At 40.1% G+C, this 17587-nt stretch overlaps 1 protein-coding gene across 1 annotated transcript in view; it reads left to right on the forward strand.

Moving 5' to 3' along the window:
• The first annotated feature begins 2418 nt into the window (after positions 1–2418).
• LOC140239840 (solute carrier organic anion transporter family member 4A1-like) overlaps positions 2419–17587 on the forward strand; it is a 30505-nt gene continuing 15336 nt past the window's right edge. Inside the window, exons 1-7 of the mRNA XM_072319662.1 lie at positions 2419–2549; positions 4995–5516; positions 9546–9869; positions 11266–11467; positions 12934–13030; positions 14987–15108; positions 15813–16067. Of these exons, the coding sequence (XP_072175763.1) occupies positions 2520–2549; positions 4995–5516; positions 9546–9869; positions 11266–11467; positions 12934–13030; positions 14987–15108; positions 15813–16067 (1552 nt within the window). The 5' untranslated portion in view covers positions 2419–2519. The remainder of the gene's footprint in view (positions 2550–4994; positions 5517–9545; positions 9870–11265; positions 11468–12933; positions 13031–14986; positions 15109–15812; positions 16068–17587) is intronic.

A 17587-nucleotide genomic window follows, 5' to 3' on the forward strand; every position in this document is an offset into this window, starting at 1 on the left:
TTAGAAAAGGGAATCATGTCTGCCATCTTTGGTACTATTCTGTATACACTAGATAACGAAGATACAGCAACAAATACATATGACCTTTGACCCACCTTTACACTCCCAAGATGGCATCTGACGAAAAAGTGATTATTTTGTGAAATAATTCTCGCGACATCGTCTATACGTGTGCAAAATATGGGAAAGATAGGGCAGGCATTCATCAAGATACAAGACGGAACATTTATGACATTTGACCCTAATTTTCATACCCAAGATGGTGTCCGATCAAGTAGTTGTAATTTTATGAAATAATGTACGTGACATGAACTAAATACGTGCAAAATATGGAGGTGATAGGGGCTGTTTTTCTTGAGTTATTGCAAAGAAAGTTACAGAAAGAAAGAAATATCTGAATACATCGAAGATAAGCTTTAATTTCAACCAAGATTTTTCACGTGATTCCGACATCGTATGAAAAAACAAAGAGTATGTAACGATAGCGCAAAGTCTCAGCTACAACATATTAAAATCTGGGAGAAATTCACTAAAGGGTAAGTGAGCTAGTTGTCGATAAAGACAATCATGTCAATTTTCACATCTAGAAAAATTCCCTCCCATAGAGATAACACGTCATAACGAAGATACAGGAAGAAGTACATATGATCTTTGACCCCATTTTGCACAGACAAGATGGCCTCTGAGCCAAAAATGATAAATTTGTGAAATGATCCTTGTAACATGGTCTTTACGTGTGCAAAATATGGGAAAGATAGGACATGTATTCACGAAGATACAGGATGAAACATTTATGACCTTTGACCCTAATTTACATACCCAAGATGGTGTCTGATCAAGTAGTTGTTATTTTGTGAAATAATGTACGTGACATGAACTAAACATGTGCAAAATATGGTGGTGATAGGATATGTTTTTCTTGAGTTATTGCAAAGAAAGTTACAGAAAGAAAGAAATATTTCAATACATCGAAGATAAGCTTGAATTTCAACCAAGTTTTTGGAAGTGATGCCGACTCCGTATGAAAAAACAAAGGGCACACTTACGATAGCCCAAAGTCTCAGCTACAACATACTAAAATATGGGAGAAATTCACCGAAGCATAAGTGAGCTAGTGCTCGATAAAGATAGTCATGTCAGTTTTCATTTCCAGAAAAACTGCACTCCCATAGAGATAACACGTAAACTGGTCAAATTTGACAAAATTACTTTCAATCCATTTTTACAAGGTGATACCATCATCCAATTAAAATATTGTTATTACAACTTTGAAAGTACATTTAATAAGCTACAACATACTGAAATCTGGGGGTGAATCGGCAAAGGATAAGTGAGATACGCTCTAGTGAACTTGAAATTTGATGACGTCATTTTCAAATTTTAGTTTTTTTATTTCATTGTGAAATTTGATACCTTTTAATCATTTTGCCAGCATCGGCAACCCATGAAATGACATGTACGACTCATGAGCTTTCAGAATATGTAAAGAGAATGGGGGGTCATCGTCCATCCCGACGAGTAAAATCAGATTTAAAATTGGCGGTTTTTTGGCATAGTTGAACTGTATATCGGCATTGACGCGCGCGCGGAATTTCAACTTTGACGGGCCCGTATGACGTCATATTGAATCGGATTGACTTGAAACTTGGCAGAAATATTCCTTGACATTTCAGGCATCCGATAAGTGTGAAAAAACGGGAAATTTCTATGAAATTTGAGCTGTGCGTGCGCATATGCGCGCGCGCGTACGCGTCCGTCCAATTTTTTCAATTTTTCAAAAAATGCTCCAAATGGTCTGAAACGTGTGCAAAAAATTTTTGAGATCGATTTGAGCATGCAAATATTTCAACGCGCGCGTACGCGCACGTTTTTAGAAAAAATATGAATTTTGAGAATATGAGTAGAATGCGCATGACTTGAAATATATGTGACGCAAATTTCATTGAAAAATTCCATTCCATTAATTAGATATGATTGAGAATGTGTTTTCATATAATGACGTCATAGTGACGTCACGGTCGACTGATCACAATGATACATTAGATTTGTTGTCTTTAGGACATGATGCATACATGGTATAATTTTGAAATTGATAGGCAGAGTACTTTCTGAGCTGACCTCTGCACAACTTTTGGGGAGAAATAAAGAAATAAAGAAGAAGAATAAAGAATCAGTACAGATACAGAAGGTGATCCGAGAGGATACTCGGATCACCTAATAACATAAAAATAGTGAAAATCGGATGTAGGGCCTACGCATGAAAGTTGTGCATTGGATGCTTTTGCCATCCCCCTGGTACAGCTGTACTAAAATACTGTACGCGTCTGTTGAGCTAGCTAGCTAGCTGCCCGCATATTGTATACTAAGTAGCAGCATCAATCAACGGATCACGAAGTAAATAGGATGACCGAGGTCCAGGAAAGAGACGTGGATTTGGCCTGCTGTATCTTCTTTCAAAGGCTTAGCTGGCTTAAGTCAGCAGTTGTTTCATCTAATACTCTCAGTTATCAGCGGAGAAGATGGACGAAATCTTTCGAGGAAATCTCCAGGTAAAGAAACCAGTCGTAATCATAATCATAATCGTTCGGCCGATTTCGTGGACAGCAAGCAGGGGTGGTCGCCAACGGGGCCTTGACTTGCAACCGCCCGTACACTCTGGCATGAAAACACCCGTTGGTACTACACGTAGTTTCACTCGTGTACCGTAGCATGTGCAAGCACACTTTTAAGAACGTTCATATTGTCGATCTACAATGTACATGAATGTGATTCTTGGATATCGGTGTAGAATGTGGCAAGATGCCTCACATACTGATGAATTTTCGGACATAAAAGAGCAAAATTAGGCTCGACACTAATAAAGTATGATCCCCATCCAGCCCGGTGCACTCGGCCGATCCGTAGCGACCGTTGGCTATGTGTGGGGATCTCAGGAACGTACTACAGGCAACGGTAGTCAGCTGGTAGTATACTCGCCTGTCCGGGCCGTGGTATGGAAAGCGGGTTTTTTGAATGGGGATTCCACGGGCTGCAGTACTGGTAGTATGCAGAAAGCCTACTGTTGTCCTGGAACAACTCTCGAGTACGGTGTCCTCGAGGCAAGGGTATAGGGTACCGGTACTTGAGCATTGTTTGTAAACATTCGTAGTTTGCTTTGTTTACTATGCAAGCAATATATGACCTCATCTGATAATGACTGCTCGTCGCAATGAAAGACTGGTATTGGTGATAAAGTCATTGAACTGAGATTTTCTGATTTTCATAATAAAGTCTATGTAATCTAGAGAGTCCTAGACCATAGTTTCATAGGTAGATAAGATAGTTGTGGATTATTTATTTTTCAGACTTTGAAGTTTCTAATGTCAACTAATGATCGGAATACAAATACATTATGAATTTACTCTAGCTAGAAGAATGATGACCCATCCACTTTGCTAGTGATCTAACGATAGTTTAAAAAACAAACAAACAAACAACCCCCCACCAAAAAATAAAAAACGAAACCCACAAAACTAACCACAAGGCACGAGCATAGAACCAGTGCGAAAGAGAGAGAGAAATGATTGAAAAACTCATTTATTTAGATCTTTCAATGCAGCGTAGCAGCTTATGGACTTTGATATTATTCAATTACATGTAGGTCAGTCCAGAAAAAACTGCGCATCTAGGCCCCCTAATAATAGCAGTCCCGATCATAACAACCCCAAACTTTCATATTGATCAAAAATTCTTTTGACTGTGAAATTTTGACAGCATGTAGCTAGTTAACCAGGGATTTTGATAAAACAATATTTCAGATGTTCCATTTTCCGGGGAAATTACTTCATTTGACAGTTGTCAGAGTTGCCACGTTAATGAGACGCATCGTTGTTGTGGGTTGCTGTTGAAGGGTGCTTTACCCTGGTGCAGTTCACAGAACACACTCAAAAGCAGGGAGGACAGAATATAATCCACAGATTAGTAATTTACGTGGGCTAAATACTAATAGTCTACATCTTGGCAAGATCTTTCTTGCCTCCGAGTAACAACACTGCTTGGCATAGTGAAAGTACAGCATGCAATAATTTATTGTTCATCCAATTAAGTGGCATAACATTGTAATGTTAGCATTGACGTTAGAGACAGCATCTGCAATTTAAGTGGATATTGTTACACATCGAGGTATTACAAAAGGTTCCCCCCCCCGAAAAAAAAAAAATAAAAATTAAAAAAAAAAATGAAAAAAAAAAATGAGTGAAAGTTGAGATTGAAAAAAGAATGATTCTCAGCTTTTAACGACATTAAAAAATCCATCAAAGTCAAATGTGCTTTGATCACCAAGACAATTAAACCAACAAAATGTAGTAGAAATTTTACTTTGAGGAATAGAGCTTTACTGATGAGTTCTGTGCCCAGGCACTCGGCTTAATGCAACATTCCAGTATTAAAGTCCTCCAAACTTGGCCCAATAGTTGATCAGTGAGCTCACTCAGGTGTGGCATGGCACCTTAATCAGTAGGGAACACAAAAGTGATTAAAAGGAGATTACATGTACATCAATAATCTCAATTCATTGACAGAGGATGTCCAGACAAGCCACCTTTCACTGTTTGGAACAAGAAGGGAATTGATACCCCCAGGGCAACCAACTTTGACAGGATTATTGATCGGATTATTAGACCTGAAACTCGGGTGTACATTCATTAAACAACATTCTTTGTAATGGCTGTGTCAGAGTATAATCCAGGCTGCTATGAACTCTTTTTTAAAGTTCTGTGGAGTTATCAGACAATTTCACACATGTACATTGTTGTAGCTAATGGGTGGAACTTGACAAAACTAAATTGAGGCAGGAAAATTGTTGAAAACGATATATCAAAAAAACTTCTGTTTCTATTATAGCAACATTATTTGTCAGAGATAAAAACTTCAGAGGATGAGCACTTTTGTCATGCATACTGATGACTTCTACAGCAATTATTGTACCACAACATTTTTTTTTTTTACTTGATTAGGTGGTGGAGGCAGACATCGAGCTCCTCTTCGAGGCTGATATCGAGCCTGTCTTCGACACCGAGACGACTGGAGAGTGCGACGCTGGTATCATGATGGGACAGGAGCAAGGCCACCAGCCCCTGCAGGACAGCAGTCCGGACAAACACTACGGGGCAACCCAGGAGGTGCCAGGTTCGAGGCCCAGGGACCGGGATGACATGGACGGGCTGGCATCAGGGATTAGAGCTGGAGGCAGCGGGGGAAAGTGCCACGTGGATAGTGATGGTGATTATAATGAGAAGAAGGTAGAGGAGGAAGATATAGAGGCAGTAGAAAGGAGGACTAGTCTTGATGGGGAGAATGCAGAAACGTGCAGGGACGCTGACGGGACTGCATCCTTCCGCGATAGCAACGGAGGATCGCCGGAGGACAATGATGGCCCGGAGAGCAGCAGCAGCATTACAACCGTCAAGATAGCAGATGGTGCTGGAGCTGATCGTTCCCGTTGCGGGTGGTGTGGCTTTGCTCCAAATGTTTTGCAGGTGGGAGCTGTCGGCAGAGAATAGAGTACTGTATACGCTGAATATTTTGCGAGGTTTTTATTTTCACGAATTTCTTGAGTGGGGTGCTATTCGCGAAATTAAAGACACGCGAAAATATTGACTGTGATACCAATGTAAATGTTACTTATGCATACGTAGACATTTCTCCGTTCAGTACAAAACTCCACGATTGCGAATTTAACCACTCGCGAAATCGTCAGGAATTCCCGATTCGCGAAAATTTAGACTCGTGAAATATATGGCGTATACAGTAGTTCAAGGATAAACCAAGTAGCACAACAGTGTTTGTAGGGCAACAAGATCTAATTAAAAAAGAAGCTTTTGTCCAGTTATTCTTGCTCTTTGAATCTGACAAAATCAGACAAATAAAAAGTAAAAGCTCAAGCACTGCCATAGAAGAGTTATTGAGACCTCCAAGGAGTCTTGGTGGTCTTGTAGTAAAGGCATCATTCATAAATATTACAAAACTCATAGTGCTATGAATGTTGCTGATCACCCCTTATCGCAAAGTTGGGAAAAGATTACGGAAGTGGGCCATATTTTCTTAAATAACAATGTCAGTATGGCAGGGGAGGGTTGGAGGGAGAGGGGAGAGCAAAGAAAAAAAAAAGGCTCAAAAATCACGCTTAAACTTTTTCCCCTAGATGCCTATTATAATGCCACCTTCAAAAAAGGATGAAAGGATTTAACGGTTTAGTGATGAAATCTCCTTTGTGGGTGATTAGTGCAGCTTGTGATAATCTCAGAATAGAGAAGTTTTGTGTCCTATGAACTGACCAGTACCTCACTGAGTGAAAGCTTTTTTTTTTTTTGTGAGGCCTTTGTTATTTAAAGTACAAAAATTGTACATGTAGACTGGGGGGGGGGGGGGAGTCTGAGCTTCTTTGTCCAATAAGTCTAGACTCCCCCTCCCCATGGAAACTTACTGGCTCTCCTTTACATTATATTAAAATGCTTTTCATGTGCAAATTAACCTAGCCTGTCCAAACATCAAAGAGATCTGCATGCTGTGTGGAGGAGTGTACCATACCCTAAGAAGAGTAGCTGGAAAGTTATAGCACTGTAAAACCAAAAAATGTTGTGTTGGTTGCATGAAACTTTCACGAATTTTGCAAGAAGTCAAGATTTGCAAAAGTTCAATGCACAGGAAAGTATACATTGTATGTCGACCCAATGCACAGAGTGAATGCCAGTGGCAATAAATGCGAAAATTACATGCTGAAAAAAAAAAGGTTATCGGTTATGGTTCTCAAAAGTTTTCATGCCATTACCATTTCTGGTTTTTCTGCATGGAAAATATGGGTATGTACATTTGTACCTGGCATGCTGTGTACATATATATCATCACTCTCGTCACCTTTTTAAAGGACAAGTTCACCTTCATGGTCATGTGGATTGAGTGAATGCAACAATATTAGTAGAACACATCAGTGAAAGTTTGAGGAAAATCGGACAATCTGTTCAAAAGTTATGAATATTTTAAGTATCTGCGAAGTCACTGCTGGATGAGAAGACTACTACAGTGTATGATGTCACATGCGTACAACTATATAAGGAAAATGAAAAGAGAATTTCACAACATTTTACTTTTTGAATAAAGTGCACATTTCTTCGACTTGCTACTGACGTATGTTAAGGGTAATATTATTCCCCCTGCCTTCTGAAAGAGAGAAGTTGAGTGTTCTTTTGTTATGCGAGAAGAATGGAAATATGTTGAATTTTCTTTATTCTTTCTTTATATCATCGTACTCATGTGACATCACAAGCTTACTTAGTCTTTTCATCCAGCCATGACTGAGTAGAAACTTCAAAAATTCATAACTTTTGAACGGATTGTCGGATTTTCCTCAAACTCTCACTGATGTGTTCTACTAATATATTGCTGCATTCACTCAACCCACATGTCTATGAAGGTTAACTTGTCCTTTAAGCATGTGAATTTAGTGATTTCTTTTCAACCCTATTTCTTGTCCTTTTTTGTTTGTATTAATTGAAGCTGAAGTATTTGATACACAATATCAGAGTCCATGATTTCACATTACAATAGAATCATGCCATTCAGACCTTTTTTGTGATGATTGATTGTTTATAAATGGTTTTCATATAACTTGTGATACAATCTTTGGCTGGACAAGGACATTAAAGAGGTGATTTGCTCAAATTGTAAAAAGATTCTCATACATTTCTGCATTGTTATGTCTCATGTAGGTTAAATTCGAAATACCTGTGTGGTAATTCTATAAGCCCCCATTTGACAAATCATGGATAACTGTTTTAAAGCTTTCTTGTACTTTATATGTTGTTGCTGTTGTTGTTAGCCTTGCACAACATACATATTGTGCGTGCACGTGTATGGAATTAATACCCTTATCTTTCCATGCGATGACAGGGAAGCATGGTCAGGTGTCAAGTAGAGAAATTTGATCACCTCCCAGTCAAAAGCACCGATTAAATGTCTTTTTGCTTTTAGTACTTCAGATTTTCTGAATTGCCAGTAAATTGCTCTTTCGAGGTGCACGTATATGTCCCTAATTTCACGTGCAGTGGTGGAGTCATTTTGTTCCCCTGTACAGTGTACGTGCACTTTAAATGTACAATAATTCTACACAGTAATTAAACATTGTGTGAGCCCAAAATTGCTTTATTTGCTGGAAGCCCCCAAAAGTCTAGGTTTTTTTCCCCCGTGCATTCATGTAGAGTAGTATAGTATGCAATGTGCATGTACTTTAATAATCTTGTGTAGCTAACTTTAGGGAAGTGTGTGTGAAAGAATTGTTGTTCTGACAGCAGAAAAAAAAAAATGTGCAGCAATGGGATGTATCATTGCTTGAGTCTCACTCAGAATGCGTGAGACTGGATTTCAAACTGTCTAAATAGAATAATTTGTAAATACATGTAATACAAAATTAAACACGGATGAATCTAAGGAGGGTAAGGAGGGAACCTTTGAAATTCATTTGTGTTGTGATTTTTCCCAGATTTTTTGTTGATTTTTTTTTTTTTCATTCGTGCAAGGTTGCAAGTAATAAATGACAAAGATTATGGGCCTTTCTTAATTTCTTCTTGGTACTTTTTAACCATTTGCTGAGTTGGCAGCGATAGACAACCTACAGTAACATTCCTCAAGAAGTAGAATTGTACCTACATGTATACCTACATACAATGTACACTGCACTCTGTCCCACCACCTGAATAATATTTCTACCTGGAGTGGTAGCCATTTTGTACAATAGCTCGCACACATCCTAGTCTTGCTGTTAAATACAACTAATGCTACGATACCCATTTATGCGCATGATTTGGTAGAGAGGAGTATGGACAAAGTGTAGATTGACCATGGGATGAAAGCTTCATGGTAGGCTTTGAACCCTCAACCTTTCATCTCATGCACACTGAGTGTGCAACCTACATGTATACGTACAGTACTGTATCTAGCCCATTTTACCTCCTTTCAGGCAATATTGAAGTAAACTTATTTCAGAACTGTGAGTTGTTGTTACATACAATACATGATCACCCACCTACACTGTATGTCTGTCAATTTTGCACAAAAATGCAGGAAAACCTATTGTATGGCCCTACATGTAAGTGTGATAAAACATATAGGCCCGAATTCTCAAAGCTGGAATAACTATTCCGCGGAATAGTTATTCCGAGGAATAAGTTATTCCACCTTTGACAATAAATTCCGGGGAAGAAATCGCGTCATTTTACGTCACGGGGGCCTGATTTGCACAAGAGGGGTAATAAATCGGCGGAATAAGCGGGGTAATAAAGTTATTCCACCTTTGAGAATTCGGTCCATAAAGTATAGTATTTGGCTTAACATTCAAAGAAATGATATACCGTAGTAGACCTCTCCCAAGACTGAATAAATTTGCAAATGCTTCACTGACAGATGTGAGGAAGAAAAGCATTTACTCCTTAGCCTGGAAGCCAGGCTAATATCTTGTCTGAGTGATGTATCTCAGTAGAATATTATAAGAGTTTTAATTGTGAATATTTCAGGTTTTCAACAGCCCTCGAGGCTATCTCTTCTGCACCTGCTGGCTGGCCCTGCTCCAGGGCATGACAGCCTTCGGCCTGGTCTACATCAGCATCACGGCGCTGGAGCACCGCTTCAACCTCGACAGCTTCCAGAGTAGCTTCATCTCCAGCTCCTACGACTTCTCCGCTCTCTCCGTCTCCATCTTCGTGACGTACCTCGGGGAGCAGGGTCACAAGCCGCGCTGGATCGGCTGCGGCTCCATGCTCTTCAGCCTGGGCTCCATCGTCTTCGCCCTGCCGCACTTCCTGACCCCGCCCTACCAGGTGGGCGGGGCAGGGGAACAGGTGGGTGTATCCGTGATCTTTAGTGGTGACACTGAACTCATTCATTTCATGGCTATCCAAAGGTCTCTTCCAACTTGGGAATGGATAAGTAACAATGTACATGTATAACCTTTGTGGTAATCAAATGAGTTACTCACAACATTGTGATCTACAGTGTACAATGTATCTGTCCAAATTAGACACATAACTTCCCAGCAATGATTGCCTTCTAATTTAAAAAAAAAAAAAACGAAAACAAGTGTTTAATGGTTTGACTAAGATTTACCAGACATGGCATTGATTTAAGAGCAATTCAAGTTTTCAGTTGTAAAATCAAAAGAAAAGATGAATTCAATGAGAACACCAAATTTGGTTCCCGTTTGTTGCCTAAATGTTCTACCCAGCACAATCTCAAGAGCAAATCAGCAACTGAAGCATGGAGAAGATTGCTTGAAGGGACAGGAGAGTGACTATAGGTCTGCCTTTTTGTGTCGTAAACAGTCAAAAGAATGTGATTGAGATAGAGAATGGCACTAGTGAAAATTTCATTTCATTTTCATTTATTTTCACTCAATAAAACATGCATACGTAAAAATTTGACTAATATGACAGATTAAACATGATACTGTAAAACGAGGAATGTTCGTTTGCATTTTAATTTCGCGAATTTCGCGAGCACCAAGATTCACGAAATTAAAATGAACAAGAAATTTCTTGTCTACACCTTACGCATTGAACGCCAATGGCAATTCGCGAAAATTTAATGCCACGAAAAAGGCAGTCGGCTCCGATTCGTGAAAATTTCGTTCCGCAAATATATCATGTTTTACAGTAATGTGACACAACAGACGAACAAGCAAACAAACAACCAAGGTTTATCAAGTGAAGGGGTTTATGAGAAGGCAGTGGGCCTTATTTCAACTAACCTGGGAAAGTAAATTCAGTGTTTTGTCTCTTTCTATTAACTGTAACTGACAAAAAAAAAGTCGGTACAACCACGCATACTCACATACATACGCAAACAGAACATACACAAGCACATTAACAATACACAAGATGCTCTTTTCACAAACTCGGCCCTATTTTCCTAATCTCTTATCAGTTCAGAATGGTGTTGATTTTATTCCAGAATACCTTTCATGTAAAATACGCTTGAAAACTTTCTTAAAACGTTTTACCGTCTTATTGCAGTTCACATCAGAGTGTATAGAATACAACCTACTGCCATGAAAAATCCTCTCCTAGTGTTTCAATTGCCAGATTAGTTACATATCACTTAACCCATTCAATACTGGACTCTGAAATCCCCATAGACATTTACACAGGCCACCGGGTTCCTATAATGGAAGGGGTTAAATGGTCGAGTGTGCAATGACCTTTCAACTGTGTACCTTAATGATGACCTTTGATCCCCCAGGTGTGTCACCGTCCAGAGCCAAATGAGACGGCGTTGTCATCAGGGTGCGACGATGGCGCTCCAGACTCCAGCTTGCAGGTGTTCTACTGGGTGTTCATCTTTGCCCAGGTCCTGCATGGACTTGGGGGATCCCCCCTCTACACTCTTGGGGTCACCTACATGGACGAGAACATGCATGCCAACGACTTTGGGCTTTATCTGGGTAGGCAGGCACCAGAGTCAGCTTTCTGTATACTAGTACACTGTAGATGTACATGCATATCGCTCTGGGAATAATTTTCCTGGTATTGCATAGTAATTTGCTTTGTATAATCAAGGTTTACGTGATGAGGTATGTGGACTACATACAGAACCCGCCAGTCTGGCTGGCCTTAAAAAATTATCATGTGATGATGGGCTGAAACAGTAGCCCCCCCCCCCCCCCCCCCCCCATACAGTTTTTGCCCCTCAGCAAGTTGAGTCATGGTTTGATGATGTCATTGACACCATGTCTATATTGGGTATGACAGCTATACAGTATGTCATTTATTTTGTTTGGCAATTTCATCACATGGAACTGTATACCAATTGGTTCAAAATATATGTCAATGAACCAAAATTGCTACCAATGGTATTCAGTTTCCTAAGAAGGGATATCATTCCCCATATCATACTAACTATGCATGAAAGTCATCATTTTTATGGATTATGTAAGTACCATGGCACAGTGGATAAAACTTTCGACTCCTGAGTAGGAGATTGTAAGTTCAAATCCTGTGATGTGCTTATATGTTGAGGTGGTTTGAGGGCTCGACATTAGCGGTGGCTTGAGGCCACTAAGAATCGGTGTTGGGCCACCAAATTTATCATTTGGTGGCCCAATCGGGCAACTAAGATTCAAAATGGATTGTTACTTTTGCTTTTAGTCAGGGCTACTATATAATATCATTTTCGAGCCACCAAACTGTCAGATTTACAGATTTTAGTGGCCCAAAGGGGCCACCAAACAAGAAAGTTAGTTTTGAGCCCTGGGTTTGTGTATCTGTCTGTCTGCATCTGATACATAAAATGTCAAAATCATATAATATCTCCCTGCAAAACTGTGGAAAGGACCATTCCTTCACAATGTGAGACTGCAAAGAGATACAATATTACATTAGTTTTTGCTGAACCCTTTATAATGTGCTCAGGCACTCAGATTGACCTGCCAAACTTTTTCATCAGTTCGCCGCACTGTTGTAAACCATTCAAACTTGACTTGCATGAAGGTTATTAACCCGTTGAGGACGGACTGATTTTGCTACAACATGCATTTCCCGTAGACACCTGCCCGAGTATACTCGGGACTCGTCCTCAATGGGTTAAAGTTACAATGTAAAGTCCACTCAGGTGTAGCAATGTGCTTTAGTCCACTAGGAAGATAATTTTGGCACAGTAGGGATTAGAGGGATTAGGTAATCTCTATTCACTCACAATTAGTTTCCAGACAACTGTGGCAATTAGGGAGGGGGGGGGGGTGCAGACAACACTCCAGCTTGCATGCAGATTAGCACACAAAACACAGTATGGGTCAAAGAAAAGTATTTTTTTCTGACGTGTTGCAGAATTTATATTGCACATTCCTTTTGTATTTGAGTTGCTCACATCATTTTTTTCCCCCTTTTACTTCCCACCTTGTTGTGTCTGCAGGTATATTCAATGCCATAAATGCAGCGGGCCCCGCCCTGGGGTACATTCTCGGCGGGGTGTATCTCAAGCTATACACAGACTTTGACATCACAGACAGGTTGGTTCCTTTCTAGAGCAAAGGTTATTTGATTTTGTTAGAACTGTCTATGCATGTACACACATCTTTAATTGAATAAAGATGCATTCTTTTTTTGAACTCCATGAAGACTCAATTTTTCTTTTCTTTTTATCATTAGATATCAAAACACTACCCCTTCCCCCTCCAAAAAGCAAAAACATGAACAAAAAATTAACAAACAAACAAACAAACAGGTTGTTCCAACCTCCAGGAGGACAATCAAACACACACACACACATCATTTCTTTGACACTGGACGATAATACAGCCACATCATCACCCACCATATGTGACCCGCTACAACAAAATGATCCTAAAGTCGGGGGAGGTCCATTATTTGATAATTGCATGGTATGATCCCCTAATCTTTCTGCTTTAAATTGATATGTAACATATTTCATAACAATAATCGGCTGTGGAGATATCGATGTTTAAAAGAGAGCATGTCGAGGCGTCTGGAAAATCACTGTTTCGAGAAAAGCGCCCTAAAAGTCTTCCTTTCGACGCAATCGCGATCAGGGACACGCAAGTCAGTTTTCACCTCTGGACAATAGAAGGTAAGCCCTAGCAACCCCCGAAGAGTTCATTCAAGCACATCAGCGTCGGCGGTCTCCTCACCAACCAATCAGTGACCAGGATGTGAGAAGCGGCTGAGCATAGCCCACCCCGCCCGCACGCACCAGTCGACTGGGCAGTGTACGAGCTTCACGCTTCGGTTAGCAGCAAGCAGCAAACTGACCAATGAGATCACTCTGGTCGTTGTTAGGGGCGGAACCTATCTGTGGCGCTCAATCCAAATTTTCGAACCAGTTTCTGCTTCGTTGAAACGCCAAAAAACATGGTTCAGAAAAACGCTAGTTTTTGGTCTTTCCTTTTATCATTTTGCTTCAAAATTTCGACAGATGATAGAAGACATGTTAGACTCCAATAATATATCAAAATCAGAAAATCATAAGTTTTGACCTATTTTAATGCTCTGACTTCAAACTCGATTTTCACGGCTTCGACCGTGCGCGACTTTAGGACCTTTTTGTTGTAGCGGGTCACATATATTAGGAAAGGACATACCCTGACTTTATTCCTTGAGCGCCATGTCTGCGACTTCTAGAAGCCTCTCACCACTTGGGTTTCCTCAAACGAAACATGCATGCAAATAAAGTTATTTGCATATATGTGACCCGCTACAACAAAAGGATCCTAAAGTCGCTGACGACTGAGCCGAGAAAATCGAGTTTGAAGTCACATCATCAAAATTGGTCAAAACAATTGGATTTCTGTTTTTGGCATAATTTTGTAGTCGAATGTTTTGTCTATCATCTGCCGAAATTTCGAAGCTAAATGATCAAAGGAAAGGCAAGAAATCAGCGTTTATCTGGGCCATGATTTTCCGACTTTCAACGTAACAGAATCGTGTCCGAGGATTTGGATTTAGCGCTGCAGCTAGACTCCACCCCTAGCAACGAGGGAGTGATCTTATTGGTCAGTGCGTGGCATCCTGATTACTGATTGGTCGTGCGTAGACCGCTGGCGCTAAGCTTGAATGAACATCGCGGAGGTCGCTAGGAGCATACCTTCAATTGTTAAGCAGTGAAAACTGTCTCGCCTCCCCTTGATCATAATAGCGTCGGAAGGAAAACTTTGAAGGCGTTTTTCTCGAAACTCTGATTTCCGCAACTTGACATGCGCTAATAAAATCATCGATATCTCCGCAACCGAGTACTTTTATGAGTTGTGCCATATATGAAATTAGAGTAAAAGAGTAAGGGAATAATGTCATACCATTTTCAGAAAATTGTTTTCCCCGACTTTCGGATCCTTTTGTTGTAGCGGGTCACATATGCATATTTATGACAAAATGAGCAAACAAAAAGACAACAAGATATGATAGATAATGATATTGTTCAATTGTTCAATCGTTGGTCACTTTTCTTGCAGCGTGCCGGTGTCGCCGAGCAACCCGACCTGGGTTGGGGCGTGGTGGCTGGGTTTCCTCCTAAATGGCACCTTGCTCTTCCTCATGTCAGCACTCATGATGGGGTATCCAAGGTCACTGCCAGGTCAGTCCAACAAGTTGTGGTAAAAAGCGGAATAAGAGAGGATTTGAAGAGTTTGCATGCAAAAGCAGATAAATGCCATTGTCAGAGTTGTTAAAGTAATGTCATCAAATAGATGGATATGAAGAATAGAGGATATAAAAGTGTGTGTTTGAGCACTCTCCTAAAGCAAACTGAACCGTACTGAGCCTGTGCAAAGTGTTCTATATACCGAACCGAACTGAGCCAAAAATGGACCACTTCCTGATGTGCTCCAAAAGGGTACCAAAAGCGTACCAAAAGTTTGCATGTGAGAATGTGCATAACACGCACACACGTCATGATGCAAAGAGTTCCTTCTCTTTGTGCGGGGCATTTGTATTAAAGTAGAAGTGTGCCAGGTAAATGGCCCTCTTGCGACAAATTGTGTGACCCTCTCTAGAAATAACCCACGAGGTATGCATTCTCAACAGAGTGCTCGAACGCTCCAAATCTGGCACAGTACAGTACGGTTCACTTTGGTTCACTTTTTAGCGCTCAAATGCACCCACAGAGTTTGCACTCAGAAGCCGATACAAACCATTTTCAAAGTTTTTAAAGTTAGGACATTTTAAATAGAGAAAAATAAAATCTTCTCAGTTATACTGATATTGATTAGAATTGATTTTTGTTAGAAGTGAAAGGCAGGGAAGCAAACAGATGAGAATTTATGGGGCTTTTAACAACAGGGGCAAAGAAGATCGCCAAGGAGCGGAAGAGCGAGGTTCAGAGAGGCAAGGAGTTCGAGACGGGGAAGGGGTTCCGCAAGCGGCTGAGGGCCTTTCCCCAGGCCGTGCTCAACCTCCTCACCAACGTCCCGCTCATGTGCCTCAACTTCTTCACCGTCTGCGAGTGGCTCTTCGCCGCAGGACTCTCCGTCTTCGGCCCCAAGTATCTCGAGTCCCAGATGAACATGAGCTCCAGTACAGCAGCCTTTTACAGTGGTATGTCTTTGCCTCACAAATGAATGGCAGTTTGGAATTACAGTCGCCACTGCTTAATCAGGACAATTTGTAGTACAATTTTTTCCCAATTAAGTGACTTTCTCTGTGATTAATGTACACTAACTAGATCAAACCGTTTACATACTCTTTTTTTTTTTTTTACATTTATTGAAGACAAATTTTATTCTATTCTTTATAGCATATTTTGGAGGAAGGGGAAATAAACTTGTGACAGTGATTGATGTTCACAAACTTAGTGTAAAAATAATCATCTTTCAAAGAAAACTGGGCCCACATTTTTTTACCATTTTTGTTCACCAATCTGGCATAAAATTAAATGTACCAATGGTATCAAAGAGATGCTAATACTCCTTGGAATTCCTTGAACTCCAATCTTTACTGATAAGTCAGGATTAGAAGTCAACTTCTTGTGGTAATCAAGCAAGGGCTAGATAAAAAAACCCCGAACATTAGGAGTTACATGTATTATTGTATCCCCCGAACAGAGTTCGGAGGATACTATGAATTTGGCCTTGTTGCGCCGCCGCGTCCTCGTCCGCCACAGAGATTTTCTTGTGAGCACTCCACTGGCTGCAGTTCTTCTTAGATCATCTTCAAATTTGGCATAAAGGTGTATTATGATAAAATGAAGACGCCTATTGTTTTTGGTGATGGAGCCCTCACTTGTTCTGTCTTTATACATGAAAAGGTAAATTTAACAGGGTCTGCTTGTGTGTGCGATGCTGGCCTTGTTTCTTGACCAATTCCTTTCAAATTTGGTATGTAAATGTATCATAGTCAAATCTAGACACCTACATATACCTATTGATAATGTAAAAATTGACAAAAACAATAACTACTTGAAATTGACTAATTGATCACCCAATTCTTTCAATCAAATGATCACCTTATCGATACTTTTTTCCAAATACGTCTTGAATGATAGTGATATGTAGTGTGCCGTGATTAAATACTAAATCGGTGGACGTGGAATCTTGATATTATTTGTAAAAACGTACGTGTATAGCTAGAACGCCCATGTACATCAATACTGGTGCTTATGGAACAGAATTCCTAAATTATACAAGTAATAAGAAGTATAATTAGAATTCTATTAGTAATAATGAAGTATAAGTCGAAGAGGTTAGCATTTCCCAGGTGTTTAAGGCAGTGAAGTCACATAATGAAATTCAAAGTAGGTAAAAATTCCAGGCAGTCCCAGTTGGCTATAAATACCCGTGTCAGTGAGCAGTAAGCATCTTTTCAAAGAGAATACGGCTTTAAATAGACAGACCAGCAACACCATGCAGTATTGGGTGCAATGCAGACAATTAGCTCACTGGTCCTTCTCATCATACAGACAAGCAATAAGTAAAGCACAATCATTGCTGTTCCAAAGGCACGGAGCATTCTTATACGTATGGACATCTCAAGTCAAGCAATTAAGCAAAACATCAGTATACAGTATAAGGGCCCACCAGTTTTGACTTCTGTTCAGTGTTGTAAAGGGAGGGTTCAGA

The sequence above is a fragment of the Diadema setosum genome, chromosome 16 (assembly GCF_964275005.1).
Source record: "Diadema setosum chromosome 16, eeDiaSeto1, whole genome shotgun sequence".
NCBI lineage: Eukaryota > Metazoa > Echinodermata > Echinoidea > Diadematoida > Diadematidae > Diadema > Diadema setosum.